The 19,260-nt window shown below is 44.3% G+C and overlaps 1 protein-coding gene across 1 annotated transcript in view; it reads right to left on the bottom strand.

Annotated features, from left to right (window-relative positions):
• STAG3 (STAG3 cohesin complex component) overlaps window positions 1–19,260 on the bottom strand; it is a 29,364-nt gene that overhangs the window by 4,631 nt on the left and 5,473 nt on the right. The window contains exons 5-29 of the mRNA XM_025864727.2: window positions 17,506–17,602; window positions 16,603–16,679; window positions 16,105–16,309; window positions 15,397–15,548; window positions 12,042–12,115; window positions 11,123–11,246; window positions 10,561–10,659; window positions 10,271–10,350; window positions 9,601–9,708; window positions 9,219–9,333; window positions 8,523–8,628; window positions 8,255–8,358; window positions 7,890–7,982; window positions 7,675–7,764; window positions 7,213–7,413; window positions 7,021–7,091; window positions 6,845–6,932; window positions 6,268–6,348; window positions 6,087–6,179; window positions 5,776–5,944; window positions 5,515–5,651; window positions 4,626–4,727; window positions 3,969–4,117; window positions 3,583–3,711; window positions 3,325–3,482 (exon numbers count right to left, since the gene is read on the bottom strand). Coding sequence (XP_025720512.1) covers window positions 3,325–3,482; window positions 3,583–3,711; window positions 3,969–4,117; window positions 4,626–4,727; window positions 5,515–5,651; window positions 5,776–5,944; window positions 6,087–6,179; window positions 6,268–6,348; window positions 6,845–6,932; window positions 7,021–7,091; window positions 7,213–7,413; window positions 7,675–7,764; window positions 7,890–7,982; window positions 8,255–8,358; window positions 8,523–8,628; window positions 9,219–9,333; window positions 9,601–9,708; window positions 10,271–10,350; window positions 10,561–10,659; window positions 11,123–11,246; window positions 12,042–12,115; window positions 15,397–15,548; window positions 16,105–16,309; window positions 16,603–16,679; window positions 17,506–17,602 — 2,902 coding nt within the window. The remainder of the gene's footprint in view (window positions 1–3,324; window positions 3,483–3,582; window positions 3,712–3,968; window positions 4,118–4,625; window positions 4,728–5,514; window positions 5,652–5,775; window positions 5,945–6,086; window positions 6,180–6,267; window positions 6,349–6,844; window positions 6,933–7,020; window positions 7,092–7,212; window positions 7,414–7,674; window positions 7,765–7,889; window positions 7,983–8,254; window positions 8,359–8,522; window positions 8,629–9,218; window positions 9,334–9,600; window positions 9,709–10,270; window positions 10,351–10,560; window positions 10,660–11,122; window positions 11,247–12,041; window positions 12,116–15,396; window positions 15,549–16,104; window positions 16,310–16,602; window positions 16,680–17,505; window positions 17,603–19,260) is intronic.

Here is a 19,260-nt window from a genome sequence, read left to right as displayed (position 1 = left end):
GAGAGAGAGAGAGAGAGAGAGAGAGAGAGAGAGAGAGAGAGAGACAGCAAAAGAGGGAACACAAGCAGGGGGAGTGGGAGAGGGAGAAGCAGGCTTCCCGCCGAGCAGGGAGCCCGTCGCGGGGCTCGATCCCAGCACCCTGGGATCATTCCCTAATGACTGAGCCACTCAGGCGCCCCTCCCATTTCACTGTTGAGTAAAAGCCAGAGTCTTTACTTGGCTTCATATGGTCCGGGCTTCTCCAATCTCTTTGGCCTTATATCCCACATACTCTCCACTTGCCATCTGACCTGCCTGTTCTCAGAACATGCCAGGTACATCCCCTGTGCAGTGGCGCCCCTTCGGTATGCTCTTCTATATACACCAGGCACCCCCTCCCTTCCTTGAGGTCTGTGCCCAACACTCAGAGGCTCTGCCAGACTTCCCCCATCCCTCGAGAGGAGACTGCAGCTCCCGCCTCCCCAGTGTTTGCCAGCCCTCTTCCTGCCTTCCCACCACAGCACACAGCACAACCTGCCACTCTCTAAAGAAGAGAGATTTGTCTTTTTTCGTGCACTTCCCTATTCCCAGCACACAGCGCTCAATAAATATCTGTTGAATGAAAAATGGAACCAGTCTCTTCAGTTTTCTCCTACCTTTACAAACCCTGTGTTTTAGGCAAACCAACCGATACACGTACGTGCTTGGCTAACACATACCTCCCCATGCCCTGATCGCGCTACTCCTTCTTCCTCTGTTCAGCTTACACAAGATCCTACCCATTCTTCAAGCTCCACTTAAATTCCATCTTCTTGGTGAAGCCTTCACAGGCTTTAGATCAACTAAACTCCAAGTGGTACCTTCCTTCCCTGAATTCTAAAACACACATCTGTCCATTCTTAAAACCCTCAGGAAGTTATTTACTGGTGACTGTTCATAATTTAAATTTTCTATAAATGTATTTTCTCTATTAGACAGTAAGCTGCTTGAGGATCCTTCCCAGCCTCTAAAACACCTAATACAGTATCATGCACAGAATAGGTCCTTAACAAATATTACCTAACTGATCAAAGGAGTTTCCTGGTGATATAAAAATACTTTTAAGCGGTACACAAAAGACATTAAAAAAAGTTACAGTCTACCTCACACCATATACAAAGATTTACTCAAAATGGATAACAGACCGAAGTCTAAGAGCTAAGACTAGAAAACTTTTAGAAGAAAACACAGGTTGTAAAAGCTTCATGATCTTAGATTTGGCAACGATTTTTCAAGCTATGACACCAAAGCACAAACAACAAAAGAGAAACTAACTAATCTGGATTTCATCGAAATTAGGAACTTTTTCCTTCAAGGAAATGAAAAACAACCCACAGAATGGGAGAAAATTTTTGATTATCCTGTATCTGATACGGGACTTGTATCTGGAGTATATAAAGAACTCTTACAACTCAACAAAAAGACAAAGAACCCAATTTAAAAATGAGCAAAGGATTTGAATAGACATTTTGCCAAAGAAGATACAAATGGTCAATAAGCACATGAAAAGATGCTCAACATTAGTTATTAGGGAAATGCAAATTTAGGCAATGAGATACCACCTCATAACCACTAGGAGATTGGAAAAATAGGAAAGACAATAATAAGTGTTGTAAAGAATGTGGAGAAACCGCAGCCCTCATACATTGCTGCAGGAACTGTAAATGATGCAGGCACTTTAGAAAACAGTTTGGTAGTTTCTCCAAAAGTTAAACATATAATTACCATATGATCTGGCAATTCCACTCATAGGTATATGTCAAGAGAATTAAAAACATGTACACACAAAAACCTGTACATGAATGTCCACAGCAGCATTATATATAACAGTGAAAACATGGACACAATCTTACGGAAGCAGTGCCCACCGATAGGTGAATGGATAAAGAGGATACAGAATACACATACAACGGAATACTACACTCCATTTCTCTTAAAGAGATCTTGCCATTTGTGACAACGTGGATGGACCTAGAGAGCATCATGCTAAGTGAAATATCAGACAGGCAAAGACAAATAATGATACAATTTTACTTATATGTGGAATCTAAAAAAACAAAACAAATGAACAAAAGAGGCAGAAACAGACCCATAAATACAGAGAACTGGCGGTTGGCAGAGGGGTGGGGGATGTGCAAGATGAAAGGGAGTGAGGTACAGGCTTTCCAGCTGTGAAATGAGGAAGTCACAGGGATGAAAGTCAGTGGGAATACAGTCAGTGGTACATGACAGTGCTGTATGGTGATGGATGATTGCTACACTTACGGTGAGCTAGTGTAATGTATAAAGTCGGCATACAGAGTTACAGCATCACTATGTTGTACACCTGAAACTAATGGGATGCTGTATGTAAACTATACTCCAATTAAAAGAAAAAAATGAAAACCACCCAGATCTCAATCGACTGGCAAATGGATAAATAAAATGTGGCATAGCCGTACAATAGAATATTTGGCCAAAAGAAGGTATGAGGTACCGGGGCGCCTGCCTTTGGCTCAGGTCATGATCCTGGAGTCCTAGGATCGAGCGCTGCATCGGGCTCCCTGCTCAGTGGGGAGTCTGCTTCTCCCTCTCCCCCTACCCCCAGCTCGTGTTCTCTCACTCTCCTAAATAAATAAAATCTTAAAAAAAAAAAAAGGTATGAAGTACTGATATATGCTAAAACACGGGTGAACCTTGAAAATATTCTGCTGGGTGAATGAAGGCAGCCACACAAGGCTACCTACTGTATGATTTCACTGTATGATGTCTAGAATAGGCAAATCCAGAGACAGGAAGTAGATGAGTGATTCCGACTACGGCTGAGGGATGGGGAGAAGAGTATTTTAAAATGTTCACTTGAAAACACATAACAACTCATCAAACTTGTGATTTCTAGGATATTATCACTTAAATTAAGACTATATTTAAAAAGAGAATTAAAAAAAACCTTAGATTATAAGGCAGGTAGTGATCTGAAAGTAAAAAAAAAAATCACGGAGGTTGTGTAAAAATCTTTAAAATCTGGAAAATAACAGAATACTAGATGCAAGGAGGGGCCTCCTAAATGTACAGATTTCTTCATTCAATCTTTGGTTTTATCATCAGTTTCTATTTGATTTTTCACAAAGGTCTGCTATTTTTACTTGACAGATAAACCTTGAAGAAAATGAATACCGCTTAATGACAACAGATGCTCAGCGAAATGTTTGACCAAAGACGAAAGTTTGAAGGAGGCAAAAGACCATATGCTGCTTATCTAAGAATTGGCTCTAAAGAAAGGAAGTAGTGCCGAGTACCCGGATACCCCCCCACACAGTACTTTACCTTCAGTGCGCCTCTTCTTGGAGCGGGGGTAGCTCTGGGAGCTGGCCTCTGCTGTGTTCTCCACAGGGCTGAGGGAGTGGCAGTAGGTGGTGACTGGACCCCAGGGACCATCAGGTGACTGGGAGACCCGCTGCAGACACTTTTCCAGGTAGGACCGCCTAAGGAAGGGGTGGGATGAAGAGGCTGAGTTGCCTGCTGGGCCCTCACCATTCCCTTCTTCCCCAATCCACGTGATTATCCACCCACCCACTAACTTACAGCAGCTGCTTGTCCTGATGGAAGAGTCGGGGGGAAAACTCGGAAAGGAGCTCCAGGAAAGCCAGGTTCGGGGGCTGACCAGAGGAGCCAGCTGGAGGAAGCTCAGACAAGGAGAATTTGATGCCTTCCCTTGGTTGAGCAGAATTATTTTAGGAAGATAGTCCCTCCTCACTTCCCTCCCAGGGCTGAAACATCCTGTCCAAGTGCACCGTGCCCGTCCCCAGTTTGTCTCCCAGAGAATACCCACTGGCCAAACTGACTGCTCCTCCTCAACATGCTTATCCCTCCGTCCAAGACCAGACTTCCAGTTCTCCCTGTACACAGCCTCTGGCTCAGCCCTCTTAGAAAGATCCAAGTACCCTGACCTCCAACCAATACTTCCTTACTTGTGTAGCGTGACCACAAGGTCCCGGTTCTGTAGCTGCTGGGGTCCAAAGCTCAAGGCAAACCTTCGGGCCAGGTCCCTCATCTCACTGAAGGCTGGAAGTTCACTCAGGCCCTGGGGCCCCTGTTCCTGCAGCAGTTCTGTGTACAACTGTGTCCAGGAAACATGGTACATTTGGGAAAGGGAGGAACAAAGTGAAAATAGAGAAGTACAGCATTCCCTTCTCAGCCAATTCTGAAGGGCTTGGGAGGCCATCTGCTACTTTTCCTCTTTCCTGCCAGGACACTGTCCCTACGCCTGACCCCAGCAGCAGAGAGTGTCTTCACCCTTGCTCTAGAACAAAACAAACATCTGTAGTAACTGAAGGGACTAAGAGACAACAGACTAAAAGAAAATTAGGAATTTCTATCATCTTACTGATGGTGCTCCTATGTCCTAATATAGTTGAATTTCTGTGGAGTTAGGGTGGAAACTGCCCCTCAGCTAATACTTTCCACGGACCTACTAGTTACAAAGGAGACTGTTGAATAGAGTCAAAATAAATTAGTTCCTGTTGGTAAGGTTCTCACACCCTACATGGCTGAGGGTGAGCAGACAGTTGGTGGGCTACAGGGAGGGCATATCACAGGCCTGAGGTACTCTAGGCAGAAGGGAGTACCTGCTTGAGGCTCAGCAGCAGGATTCGGGAACAATGACTCCGGTCAATCTGCCTTGCTCTAGTTAATGTTTCCTTGATAATGTCACCATAGTCATTGTAGAACTGAAGGACAGGAAATAGAGAAGATAATGTTTGACCCCAAGACAAGACATTCCGTTCTGTTTCTTCCTTTACAATCATGTGTCCTTCCTAAAGTACCTTAGGTCAGGAAACATGAATCGAAGTATAAAACAACTCAGACTGGACCTCCTCTCTAGCCAACAGGTCCAGGCCCAAAGACATCAGAGTTTAGACAAAAAAATAATGGAAGCAACTCTGCCCTGAGCCCATTTCTTGGGGAAGAAGAGTAATAAGCTTGCCACTGTCTGCTCTCTTTGCAGCACTGAAGCCTTCACTGTTGGCCTCTCCCCCGCTAGAAGGGAGGCTCCGTGAAGCAGGAACTTTACTCTGTGTTGCTCACTTCTGTGTCCCTAGTGCCTGAAATGGTATCTGGCCCAGAGTAGGTGCTCAAAATAAACCGCAATCAATACAATGGCGAGCCAAGGAAACTGAGGTACACATCTAGATATCTTGTAAGGATTGATACCTCTTCCATTCTGTTTTTTTTCTTCTTATATTACACCCAGTTTATGGAGACTGCATTCACAGAAAAAAAAAAAAGATTCTGGAAAGAGTAAGATTTTCTTTCCAATGAATTTCCTCCTAACAGCTTTCTTCCCATGATTATTTACTACTGACTCTTCTTTGTCCCTTTATGCCAAACTCCTGTTGCCTTCTTCCTTGCACTTTTCCTTCAAGCCTGATAGCATCACCTCCCCCACCCTCCTTCCCAGAGTGCTCCAGTGTCTGAAGTTGCAGCTGTGCTCAGCCTGATGTCACTCCACTCCACCTTGTTGTAGTGTTTGAACACATCTGAGGCTGCATCCATCTCCAGGACCCCATAAAGCAAGAGTTTGCAGAACCCAGCCAGGAGGCGGCGCCGCTGGTGCAGCTGTTCTATCTGTAGATGATCCTCCTGGGAATGACCTGGCTCACATGAAATGCAGAATGGAAATATCAGAACCACCGATTTAGGACTCCTGCCCTCAAATGCCTGAGGCAGGCCCAAGCCCCAGACCCTTCCTGAGCCCCAGGTATTGAGTCCTTGTACCACTGCCCAGTTCTCCAGGCTGGATGAAGACGTGGTCCATGAGGAAGCTGGCTAGTTCAGACTGGAGAGTAGCCTCAGGAAAAAAGACAAGGGGTCTAAGGAAATCACGACCCCCTACGATCATCTGAGGGCTGAAGATGAGAAGTAGATCACTTAATAAGACAAAAGCCTGTTGGGAAAAAGAAAATGCTTAAAAAGGACAGGATATTGATCAAGACAGAAATTACACAGCTAATTTTCCCTTAGAACGAGGCTTCCCCAGACCGCGGGGAGAAGCGTGCCTCCTTGGTCCCACCCGAGTACATGCCAACCTGCTCCTGGATGTCCGAATCCACATCTGAGAGGCAACTCTGGCAGAGTTCGCAGAAGGCCACCATCCTGCCCTTCAAATTCAACAGCTGCTTCTATGGAGACAGTGGCTTAGGGAGGAGGAATGGAGACACAGGCCTTTCCATTCCCATTGCCCCTACTCAGACTCAGACTCAGACTTACCTGGGAAGCATCTGATCCAGAAAGGTGGGTTAGTGTCCAGAGAATGGAAAAATAAACAAGAGTCAAGGCTGGCAGAATCACCTGTAACAACCAAACGTTACAAAGGTGGAGATCAGGAGAGTGAGGAGCAGATTGGGAGGGAGGGAGAAAGAAAGGGAAAGACAAATGGGCAACACACACCCAAAGCAGTGAAGAGAAACAAAAGCAGCGAAGAGAGAAAATGAGATTAGGGGACACCTGATTCCTTCTCTGGGGGGGGGAAAAGCACTGAATCGGGACAATCTTCAGAGAATTCTGTCTCGGATAGGCATGCCACCTCTCCCTCGTTTATCTGTCATCTCCTAGAATCCCTCAATGTTATCCTTCACTCCCAGGGAAAGGGAGACGGTGGCTGCTTTCAGGCACCAGAAAGTCCAGTTCACCTTCTAGAGTGGAATGGAAGGCACAGCATGCACACGACTTTCCTCCTGGGTCTACTCCACAACCCCGGGACTGGGACTGCCTGGCACTGTTGGCCACCTAGAACCCAGAACCCTGAAATGCTCGTCTCAGACTCGTCTCAGACTCGTCTACTTGCCTGGTGAGGAACCTCTCCTGTGTCCACAGCCTTCTGGAGAAGCTGGTAGCATGGCTCATAGAGCTCCCAGCGACTCAGATCATGAGCACTTTGGGGAGGAGAGGAAAACATTATGCAGGAATCAACGCCACAGACACCGACAGACACAGGAGAAGGAAAAGAGGTGAGCTGCTCACTTGTAGAAGGCAGAGAGGCGCTTCAGAGTGGCTGCCAGACTGTACACCTCATCCTCGTCTAGGAAGGATGACTGAGGAAGGAAGAAGATCCACGGTGGGATTTTCCCGAGGATCCACAGATCCACATTCCCCATCTTGTGGCCTTCTCTGACCCAAGTTTGGGGTGTCCCGTCTTTCAGCTCCAGGTCCTACCTGCAGCAGCTCCTCAAGTTCCTGCTGGAAGCGGTCAGTCAACAGATCCACCAGTTGGCTGCGGGCAAAGTCTACCCGGCCGAAGAACGTGAACTCAGGATTACAGAGCAGATAGAGGGCATGAGCACCCGCCTCAAGCACCGCGGGCTCTGCGTGCTTCACCACCACCTCCTGGAGCTGCTGTAAGAACAGCTCCAGATGCTGACAGAGAGGTGAGAGAAGATAGTGTTGAGGGGGAGCAAGGAAGTGGGGCAAGTCTTCTGGAGGGGAGGAGAGCTGGGGGAGATAAAAAATACACAGTTGAAAGCATTAAACTTAAAGGATAAGATGCCTATGAAAGGGAAGACTTACTGATTTTTCGGGAACCCAGGTTCTTGAGAAGAACCAGATCTTGGCAGTAGAACCTCTGGCCCTAGCAAGGAAGCAGCACTGTGTAAGAACTATATTTTCCTCTCTCCTCACCTTCTCCAAGCGCCTAGTGCAGTAGATGTTGAGGTCAAAGTAGTTGAGAAGCTGGAGCAGGGGAGCAACCTTCTCCGCATCAGCTGAGAACTGCAGGGATTGAGAGGGAGAACTACTTACTAGCTCATATATGCTAAGCCCTACTCCCAGTCCTCACTGGAGGCCATTTCCATTCACTGCTCATTCCCAGATACTGAATGCTGGGGCAGCTTTACCTTGGCCAGGAGCTGGGGGAGCAGGGGGATGAGGTGCTCCGTCAGCTTCACCTTGTCATCGGCTTGGATCTTCCGTTCTTTTGGGGTTAAGCCCTGGAATTAATCATTTAGGGGATGGAGGGAAAGATGTAGAAAAACAGTAGGTCCAGAGGGTGTGGATGTGTATCCCTCTTCCCTATGATCTTATCTGCCCCAGAAGGAAGAGAGAATTCATTTGGCAGCTCCTTCAGATCTCTTTTTTCTAGAAATGGAAATCTTTGAGGGGCAGAGAACTGGCACCCTAACCCAACACTTGAGGATAAAGATGGACAACGCCTATCTGGATTTAATATTGCTAACCAACCCACCCACCCTTCATGCCATACCTTCCTCCCAGTAATCCGCCCCACAGGTGGGTGACCCTCTGAGGCTTGCCGAACGCTGGACACAAGGATTTCTATCAGCGTGCTCTCCTGCACATCGCCCAAGTCTGGGTTGGCAGGAGGATGAAAAACACAGAATCACAAATTAGCCACCCTCCATCTCCAGGTCACTCCAAATCCCACTGCCCATGACACCTCTGCCTTTATAAGACTCCTGGTTTCCTACTAGGAGGTGAAAGGTCCCCTCCTCCGGCTATCACACGGCACGCACTCTGGTCCTTCTCCAGCAGCAGACTTGTGAGACTCTCCCAGTCCTTCAGCTGAGACCCTGCACAGTCCCACAGGCTGTCTACTAAGTAAGCAGCGTGGTTATGGAGCTGTAGAAGAAGGTACATGTTTTTTTTTTTAATTTTTTAAATTTTACTTAAATTCAATTAGTTAACATATAGTGTATCATTGAATTTCAGAGACAGAGTTCAGTGATTCATCAGTTGCATGTAACACCCAGTGCTCATTACATCACGTGCCCTCAATGGCCATCACCCAGCTACCCCTTCCCCTCAGCCCCCCTCCCCTCCAGCACCCTTCAGTTTGTTTCCTATAGTTAAGAGTCTCTTATGGTTTGTCTCCCTCTCTGATTTCGTTTTATTTTTATTTTCCCTCCCTTCTCCTATGCTCCTCTGTTTTGTTTCTTAAATTCCACATTCGCGTGAAATCATATGATAATTATCTTTCTCTGATTGACTTATTTCGTTAAGTTAGCATAACACCCTCTAGTTCCACCTACGTCACTGCAAATGATAAGATTTCATTTGAAAAAGGTGCCTGTTAAGTTACTGAGGCCACGTTAGAAAATTCTGGTAAATACTGATAAACCGTGTCTTTCCTTCCTGCAGCGCCAGCTCCCATCCTTTTCCACCAGCAGGTCTTAGGCACAACAGCCAAATAACTCCTTCCCATACGTCACCTCACTCTCCACAAAGAAGGACAGCAGAAGGTGGAAAAAAGTCCTCTGGGCGCGTGGACTTCGGCGTCGCTGTCTCCCACCCACTGTTCTAGTCTCACACTCAGAGTAGAAGAGCCTGGTAGAACAAACATGGGGAAAGAGCCGCGCATGGGAGCAAATGAGGAGTGGCATAATCACGACGGGGGGAAAGAAAGAGTCCAAGGAGAGCTGTAAGGGAAAGAGGTACAGAGGCAGGGAAAGCCTCAAGGAGTTGAGAGGGGGTAGGCAACACCAAAAGAGACTTTAACGGGTATGGTGGGTGGTCCCTGGGAAGAGCAGCAGCCGATGCAGGAGAGGAAACAGAGGATAGTGTCATAGGAACAAACGAGAGGCTCCTACTCACTTCCAGTACAGAAACTCCCCCGCAGCAGACGCCAGGGCTCGGTTAGAGGCATACACAACAGGGTAGATGCCCTCACAGTCTGCATCTGTTAGCACCCCCTCCATGTTCCTGTCAAGACAAAAGAGTAAAAAGCAGGTGGTTATGGATGTTGTCCTCTAGCACAACTAAGGCTAGAAATAAAGAGAGGCAAATGAGGATTTGGAACAATCCAAAGAGGAACCAAAAAGAAAAGCAATGAAGATTAACTGACAAAGAACTTTTATTTTTTTATTTTTTTTAACTTGTTTTTATTTATTTATTTTTATTCATGAGAGTCAGAGAGAGAGAGAGAGGCAGAGGCAGAGGCAGAGGGAGAAGTCCCCGATGCGGGACTCGATCCCAGGACCCCGGGATCATGACCTGAGCCAAAGGCAGACGCTTAACCATCTGAGCCACCCAGGCACCCGACAAAGAACTTTTAAATGACGAGTGAAAGACAGAGGAGTATAGAGAGTTCGAGAAGATAGGAGATTTTCCTGGAGATCCTGCAACTCAGGAATGACCTCTTTCAACCTGTACATAAGGAAGTGTCAACTTATGATAGGTGGGGAAAAAGGGCTCCAGAAGGGCCTTTCTGATGTTGGAAAGGTCAGACTCTGAGATGCATGCCTCCCCATTCCCCAGGACTCACTTCAGGATAAGTGTTAGTAACTTGACGGCCTCCACTGCGACATCATACTCTCGGTCCATGACCATGGAAACCATCCGGTCCTGTAAGGAATGAACACATCGCTCAATACTTCATTGTACCCATCCCCAAACATTACGCTCTCATAGAATTTGAGAGATTCCCAAAGAGAAGGCGTGGAGGCAGATGCTGGGATAGCTGTAGACACATAAAAGCAACAGGAATGGAAGATGAGGTGGGGAAATGGGAACCACAAGACAGAGCCAAGCACAGGAGTACTGTCCCGATTTTACCTTGAAGCGGCTAGTAAAGAGCTCCAGGCGGGCAGTCAAATCCCGGCTGCTGTACAGCCCTTTTAGAGCCTTCAGGCACTTCAGACGGACTTCTCGATGCTATCAAGGAAAATGGAAATATGACTATTCCTCTACTCAACCCCCACTGGGCCTTCATACCCCTCTGGCAGATTACTCTTTTTGGGCCTTGGTGTCCTGCATGCTGAGGACTTGGGGATGACTCAGAGATAACGAACAAAAGGATCACAGCAGAATCTAACAAGCACAACGAAAAGGACCTTTTGGCTACCACCCTAGCACTTGCCCTACCAATCCATTTCTTGCTTTTCCTAGGGAAAGTCTTTCTCTCCGTACTCTGGTTTTGAGGTGTTCCATCTCCTGGATGTAGCCTTCTCTCTTTTGCCTTATCTTACCCAATACTGGGGAGTTTTGAGGTCCACTGCCTTCCTTGATGGGCTGACCACTAGTGAAGCTTCCAAATGGCAGAACCAGGAAAAGCTGCAGCATCTTAGGGCAGGAAGAGGGTGAGGGGGAAAAGGAGAAAAGAGACTTCAACACGCACCTTATCATGCAGGGTCCAGCCAATATATTTCAAATAGCTGTCAGTGAGGAAAGATGTGCTGTAGCTTTGCATCCAAGACCCTATCTCCTCGATGCAGATAGCACGGATCTCAGGAAGGACATCCCTAGGCACAGAGAGAGAAACCGACCCCCTAGCACCTTCTTTCCAAACTCACTTTCCATTCTCCCACACATCTTCCTGCCACAGAAGAATCTATTTTCTTCACTAAATACCCTGCCCCATGCCTTTAATCTTCTCCTCCCAGTGTAAATACATAAAAAATAAACATTTTCTGTCTGTAATACTGCATAAAATTATCGAGCGTATCCTCCTTGCCCCTTTTAAAACTGATTTTGGAAGTTAATTTAACCGTTGACCAAACTTCCACTGGAAGAAAAGATTAAATCAGCTGAAGAGTTTTGGAAAGCAGAGGCTGAGATCTAGTTATGAGTGAGAAAAAAAATATGGATGCTGTTTTTAACTTAATTCCACTAGTTCTTTTAAACGGTGTAAGACTCCCCTGTTTTTAGGACAGTGACCCAGCAGGCTGGGCCAGGGAAAGGCCTGCCAAGTGGCACGCCCTTGGGAAAGCCCGTCTTTCGGCTCTTTGCTCTTGTTCTCTTAGGTCTCCAGTCCCAGGAAGATGTGGATGGGAAAGTCTTTTGCAAAGTTGGGGCAGAATAGTATCAACAATGCCTTATTCTCTTATTTTCTCTCCCAAAAGAGCTTACAAGAGCCTTTGTAGTTGGGGATGAACTAAACCTTACTAATTCAAACCATCTGTTGTCAAAGTTTTTCCCCCAGCTGCATTAGTGCTAGGACTCACCAAATAACCAGGGTCAGGAGAGCGGCCTTGCTGCTTTTACAGACTCTACAACCAAGGGCCAGCTGCTTCAAAGAGAGGAGCCCATTGACTCACCTGTACCGATGCACAAAGACACCCCTGAAAAGGGCATTCATCATCCCCTCAATCTCCTCTTGATGCTCTTGGAGCTGCAGGACAGGGAGGAACAGGTCAATCTTTCTTGTGCCCCACTGGCATAAAGCCACAGAAGCACAGTAAAGTATGACTTCCATCTACTTCTTATTTATTAACAGGACACAGTCTGAACCCCTGAAAACCTTCTAATTCTAGAAGAAGCTATATAACCAACTAATGCCTCAAGGGTTTCTTTGTGTTTTTGTAAAAAAAAGTATTCCCCTCTGGGTCTGGTTATTCTGGCTATCTTTGGCTATTTACAGGCGCTCGGTGGTAGTTACATATGTTTTCGACTAAAAACAGTTGAAAAAATGAATTTTTAATAAATGCAGTTTGACAGAAAAAGTAGAACTAGCAGAAGAAGAGAGGGAAGAGATTAGACCAGTTGTTCTCAACTGGGAGCCCCTCGGGGGACATTTAGCTACTTCTGAAAACAATTTTTTGGTGGTCACTCCTGGGAGGGGATACTACTGCCATCTAGTGGATAGAGGCCAGGGATGCTGTTAAACATCCTGCAACGGCAAGACAACCCCCTGTGTCAATAGTGCCATTGTTGAGAAACCCTGGATTAGATGAATGACAGATATCAAGGAAGCAGAATGATAAGAATTACAGGAACAACAAGGAAGCAGAATTATAAGAAAATGTTCTTTAGGACAACTGACCCTACCTCTTCAATAAATCAACGTACTGGGGGGAAAACAGGGGAGGCAGAAGTTCTATATAAGATTAAAAGAGGCTTAAGAAATACAACAAATACAGTGCATAATCCTTAATTAAATCCTGGTTGGAATTAATCAACTTTTATAAAAGGCATTTTGCAGACACACAGAGAAATTTAAATATGAATTGGGGTTAGAAAATATTAAGGATTATTAATATTTTTGAATGTGAAAATGTTATTGGGTTAATGGGATAATTTTTTAGATGACTTTTTAAAATATTTTTGTAGAGTACACAATTTAAGTCTTTAGGTGGAAATACCAGTATGTTTACAATTGACTGTAAAATATCAAAAAAAAGAGGCAAATATGGTGAAATATTAGTTGTTAAATCTACGTAATTTGTATACAGTGTTCACCCTACCAGTGTCCCTATTTCTCAAAATGTTTAGAAATTTTCATATTGAAAAGAAAAGGAAGGGGCGCCTGGATGGCTCAGTCGGTTTCGGCTCTTGATCTGACTCAGGTCAGGATCTCAGGATCTCAGGATCCTGGGATAGAGCCCTGTGTCGGGCTCTGTGGTCAGCAGGGAGTCCGCTGGAGGATTTTCTCCCCCGCCGATCACCCCTCCCCCCCCACTCTCCCTCTGCCCCTCCACCCGCATGTGCATGCAGGTGCGCACTCTCTCTCTCTCAAATAAGAAAAGGGGGGAGCCTGGTTGACTCTGTCATTAAGCGTCTGCATTCAGCTCAGGTCATGATTCCAGGATCCTGAGATCCAGCCCCACCTCGGGCTCCTGGGCTCAGTGGGGAGTCTGCTTCTCCCTCTCCCTCTGCCTACCACTCCCCCTGCTTGTGCGCTCACTTGGTGCACTCTCTGTCAAATAAATAAAATCTTTAAAACAAATAAATAAAAAATGAAGAAAAGGAGAAAGAGGGATCGAAGGAAGGAGGAAAAGTGTGTCATCAGTACCAAATTCTACAGAAGTTTGGAGAAAGGAGATTGAGAAAAGGCCATTGACCACAGGGATTAGGAAGTCACTGGTTTGGAGAGAATAATTTCAAAGAAAAGCTAGGTAGCAAAAAAGGATTCAGTTGGAAATTAAGGAAGTAAGAAATACTAAAAAGGACAAAGATGGAGTACTTCACAGAGAAGAATAAAGGACCAGGGGCCTACAGACATTTATTTATACATGAAGAGCAGAAAACAGTGGGGAGGAAGCGATTAAAAACCAAAACCAAGGGTGCCTGGGTGGCTCAGTCAGTTGGGCGGCTGCCTTCAGCTCAGGTCATGATCCCAGGGGCCTGGGCTCCTTACTCATCGGGGGTCTACTTCTCCCTCTGCCCCTCCCCCTGCTTGTGCTCCCTCTCCCTCTCTCTCTCAAATAAAATCTTTTAAAAATATACAAAATAGGGGCGCCTCGGTGGCTCAGTCAGTTAAGCATCTGCCTTCGGCTCAGGTCATGATCCCAGGGTCCTGGGATCGAGTCCCACATGGGGCTCCCTGCTCCAGTGGGGCGTTTGCTTGTCCCTCTGCCTGCAACTCTGCCTACTTGTGCGCTCGTGCTCTCCCTCTGTCAAATAAATAAAATCTTTAAAATATAAAAATAAAATAAAATAAAAAATAAAAACCAAAAGAGAAATAATAACCAATAAAACAAGAACCTAGACAAGTCAAATAAAGATTCATGGTGGTAGACTCAATTTAAGGCCTGAAACAAACCTTAAGTACATAAGGTTTAAGATCATACGGACATTGAAAATAGTGAGAGCGAGGAAAGAAGGTTTACCATGGAAGAGACCTTGGTGAGGGGTGGGAAAACAGTCAGTTGGTGCAGTGAGACAATGGGGAGTCCTGCCAACCTCATGCTGGGGAGTCTCAGACACTACTGGAGAGTAGGGGGGAAGTCAGCGTCTTGTGACAGACATAGCTGTTTGAAGGTTTAATCGATGTAAAAGATTTTATTAGGGCTTATGTCATCCGGTGGTCTTTAAGTTTGAAAGGAAATAAAGCAAATACCTACTCTGTGCCAGACTAGGCAATTCACTCACCATCTCATTTAATCTTCATAAAATGGTAGAATTATCCCCTTTTTAAAGAAAAGGAAACGGAAGCTTAGAGGTTACATAAGGCCACGGAACTAGTAGCTAATTGGAAAAGAACAAACCCAGGAGTGACTGAAAGGCCTATTGCTTTCCAGTGCTTGAACAGTTGGCCTCCCTTGTCAGTGGTTGGCCTTTAATACTCCTGTGGTGACCTGCAGACTGTATACTTGACCAGGTCAAAAATTAACTGCCTCCACGAGATGCAAGCACAACACTTAAACACATTTCTGATAATGAATGTAGACAATGGAAACTAAACCAAAGTGGAATTATAAAGAACTCTGAAATTTACTCTAAATTAGAAATAATTCATTGAGCTCACATTCCCAGAAATAAGATAAGCACGCAATGACCTCTGACAGGATGGGTCTGTTAACACTGTTAGACTCCACTGTTCGTGGCCTGAAAGGTTACATAGGGGCCTGTGTCTTACCAAAGAGAAGTGCCTGGGCACTGCTAAGATGGCCTGCAGCAGCAGTGGATGGAAGCTGGAAGAAAGGGAAGGAAAAGGCAGGAAACACTTCTTACTTCTTTGCGTTTCTCCAACAGGCTCTCCAGCCGCTCAGGTGCTCTCTGTCCTGGCCCCTTATTTCGTTCAGCCTCAAACTGTCGCTGATTATTGTCTTTGTGCAGACTCAGCTGAAGGGCAACTCTTACCAGGGAGGTCATTAGCTTCATGGCTTTGAGCCAGGAAAAACAAGAAAAGGGAATTATTACTTAGGTCAGAGGAGCAAGGATAGGTTCAAAAAAGAAAGAAAAAAAGCTCTTGTGGTTTCAGTGGGAAAAGAAGGAGGAAGCAGGAAGTGGGGCAGTTGGGGGGGAAGCTACCATGGCTGCTGCCACCACTGCCACCAAAAAACAGAAGAGAAAGAAAAGAAAGGAAAAGAAAAGGAAAGGAAAGAAAAAAAAAAAGGAAGGGCAGCAAAAATGAAAAACTAGAGCAGGGTGACCTTAACATCTGAAGACTGTTCTGGAGTGGACCTTTTTTCTCTCTTTTGGCCTTCTTTTAATCCTTAGCATATTCCCAGCAGGTGAGCAATGAGAAAAAAGTTAAGACTGAAAATTGTCACTATAATCTACCCTTTTCTATAATACCACTAGTGAGAAATTTGACTAAAGTGTAAGAAGACTGCCCTTGAAATAAAGAGCTAAGACAGAGGTAAGAAAGAAGATCCAGAACCAAAGAACAGAGGAAATCTCCCAGAGAACATTTACAGAGTAAAAGTGCGTGCTCACCCGCCAGGGTGCTAGTGTGACGGAAGGCACGGACTTGGGAGTCTGAGAGGCCAGTGAGCAGGGAGATGAGGTTGTCCATAGGGAAGCCATCATAGAGAAGGCTATACTGGCACTGATAGACCAAGGTCTTCACAAATTCACAGAAGCTGCCCTGGAACTTCTTCCAGGATGGACCTGGTGCTGTCAGGGGATAGTCTCCTGAGTCCTACAGAAGGATTTATGAAAAGGATGAGAAAAGTATTATCAAGCCTATGAAGCCACAGGGACTCGGGATGTCAAAACCCAATAGTAAAATAAAAATGTATCTCAGGTACACCTCATTTCCTGCTATTCTCAACTCTAGAGGCATATTCAGATAACATCTATGGGTCCCTTTTGCCCCCAAGAAATTAAACTCCTTCCAAAAGCTATCCTTTTTCCCAAAATCAGAAAGAGGGGGATAATGGGCCCTGTATTTGAAATAAGAGTGGCAAGAGAATCCTGGTTGTCTTCCTCCACCTCATTAAACTGTTCTGTTAGGTGCCGGATGATCTCTGAGTTGGACATCTTCTTGAACATCTCGGGGGTCACATTGCCTGAGGAATGGAGGAGATGAGGTACTTAAGAGAAAAATAACAGGACACCATGACCATTTGCATATATACCTGAAGATGAGCTACGGAATATACTGAAAAGAGCTTAGGTGGGGAATAAGAAGACCTGAATCCTAGTCATAAAATTTGCTACCATCCAACTGTGTATCTGCTATAAAGCAAGCTCTCTAGAAAACCCAAAGGAATCAAGCAATGGAAAACAATGGTTTAAAAAAAATCCAAACAGGCCATCTGGTTTGCTCAGTTAGTAAAGCATGTGACTCTTGATCTCAAGATAGTGAGTTCAAGCCCCACGCTGGGTGTGGAGCCTACTTTAAAAATAAACAAACAAACAAATAAATAAATAAAGCAATAAAGCTACACCAATTCTGGATTCTTATAATACAACCTGCCTGAGATTATCTTGCCCCAATAAATTAGGTCATGACCTCTGGGGATCTGGGGGCCCACAGCTTCAATGGAGAAATATGGAAGGAAATGGCTAAGGAAATAAGGAATAATAAAAAATTATTTCATCTAGAGAAAGGAAGACTAAAAGATGTCTAATGGTCTATTTTCAAATTTGTGAATATCATCTTCATCACATTAGTGTGATTAGTTATTTTTCCCCAAAGGGTCTTAGCTCCAAAACAACATAGTTCCCTAACTGGATCACTTACCTATTTGCCAATCTACAATGTTGTCGAATCAGTGAAACTTTTTTTATGCTTTACTTTCTCCCTTTATTTAGAAAACAACTAGTCCCGCAAAAGTTTCATAACATAGGAGTAAAGGGCTAGGGATTACCAAGGGGTAGGAATTTCCTCACCTTTACATCCACAAGACCGGATGAAAAAGTTAACGAGCTCCAGGAATCCCGCATCCTGGTCTTGCTTGTAGCTATCCAGCCACTCATCCACCAAAGACTAGGAAAACAAGGTGGATGATTTCTACTTCTGGCACTATGACAGACTGGAGATCCTATATCATTGTCCCAACTGAAACAGCTAAACTTCCAATTAAAATATTAAAAACATCTTTTAAAATGTATTGCTGAACTGGAATGAAAAGTAGAATTACATATAGGCCAAAAATGAAGTGAAGGTAGCAATCCTGGGAGATAAGAAAGCTGATTTTTGCCCTGGGGTTCTGTTAAACACTGGAAATCCTGACTTTCTGTCCAGACAGCTGCATGGAATGCAGAGCATAAGATATAGAGCCTTTGGGTTTTCCAGGAAGAGAGGTCCAAAGAGAGGCTCCTGCAATAAAGCTAGGTGCTGGAAAAAGTCACATCATGGAAGCAGGAATAAGAAATGAACCTACAGGTCAGAAGAGGACAGCAAGAAAACTAGCCTGTTAGGACTAGTGTAGGGTGAAGGGGAAAAAAAAAAGAATTCTCCCTTGAGAATTCATAACCACAAGCCAGCTCTCAGGTCAGGTCTGGATTTGCAGTCCAGATCCATACTACCTATACAATCAGAATACTCTCAATCAGAGATTTTAATTCAAAGTGATTCTGGGATGTCCCCAGTCAACTACCAGAAGCAAATGCAGATTCCACTCTTAAAAACCCACCTTTAACCCAGGGCCCAAAGAATTCCAACATACAGAGCTCCAAGAAAAATGAGCTCACAGTGAAACTTAGTAAAGAAATAAGGCACTGAAATAAGACTTAGCAGAAAAAAAAACAGAATTACTTTCACAAACTTCAAACATTAAAGTTATTACAGACTATAAAAGATCCTATGAATAAAGAAATAAAAGATAAGTTTTAAAGAAGCAAAGAACAATAAATTTTGAAAAAGGGCCAAAAAAATCTATAGAAAAATATAATACAATTTAAACTTCAATGAATGGATTAAAAGATTAGACACAGTAAAACAAAAAATGAATGAACTGGAAGATTAAATCAAAGATATTATCCAAAATTCAGCCTGGAGAGACTAACAGAAATATTGATAGAGCTACTGAGACATGGAGAATAGAGTGAGAAGTTCTAATTAATGTCTAATTGAATTGCAGAAGAAGATACTAGAATGACAAAGAGGCAGTATCTGAAAAGAATTTTCCACAGTTGTTGAAAGACACCAATCTTCAGAGCCTAGATGCCAACAGATTTCAAACATGACAAATAAAAAGGAAATTTACACCTTTAAGCATTCTATAAAATATAAGAACACAAAACCAAAGTCTCAAAAACAATCAAGACAAAAAGAGATCACTTAAAAAGGATTTGCATGTAACACTTACAAACAAAACAATCTACAAATTAAATCTGCACGAATACATCAGCCCCTAGCCATATATGGCTCTTAAAACTAAATCAAATAAAAATTAAAAATCCAGTTCCTCAGTCACACCAGTCACATTTGAAGTACTCAATAGCCACATGTGGCTAGTGAATACTATACTAAATGATGATATATAACATTTCCATCATTACAAAATGTTATATTAGACGGTGCTAAATTAGACTGACAGCTGACTTTCCACAGCAATAAGGGAAGTTAGAATAATCTTTTCAATGTGCTGAGAGAGAAAAATATATTAGAATTCTATACCCTTTCAAGACCTTTCAATAACC

Source organism: Callorhinus ursinus, unplaced genomic scaffold (assembly GCF_003265705.2).
Source record: "Callorhinus ursinus isolate GAN/ISIS: 27379988/994484 unplaced genomic scaffold, GSC_fseal_2.0 scaffold55, whole genome shotgun sequence".
Lineage (NCBI taxonomy): Eukaryota > Metazoa > Chordata > Mammalia > Carnivora > Otariidae > Callorhinus > Callorhinus ursinus.
This window is presented reverse-complemented; position numbering and strand designations above follow the sequence as displayed.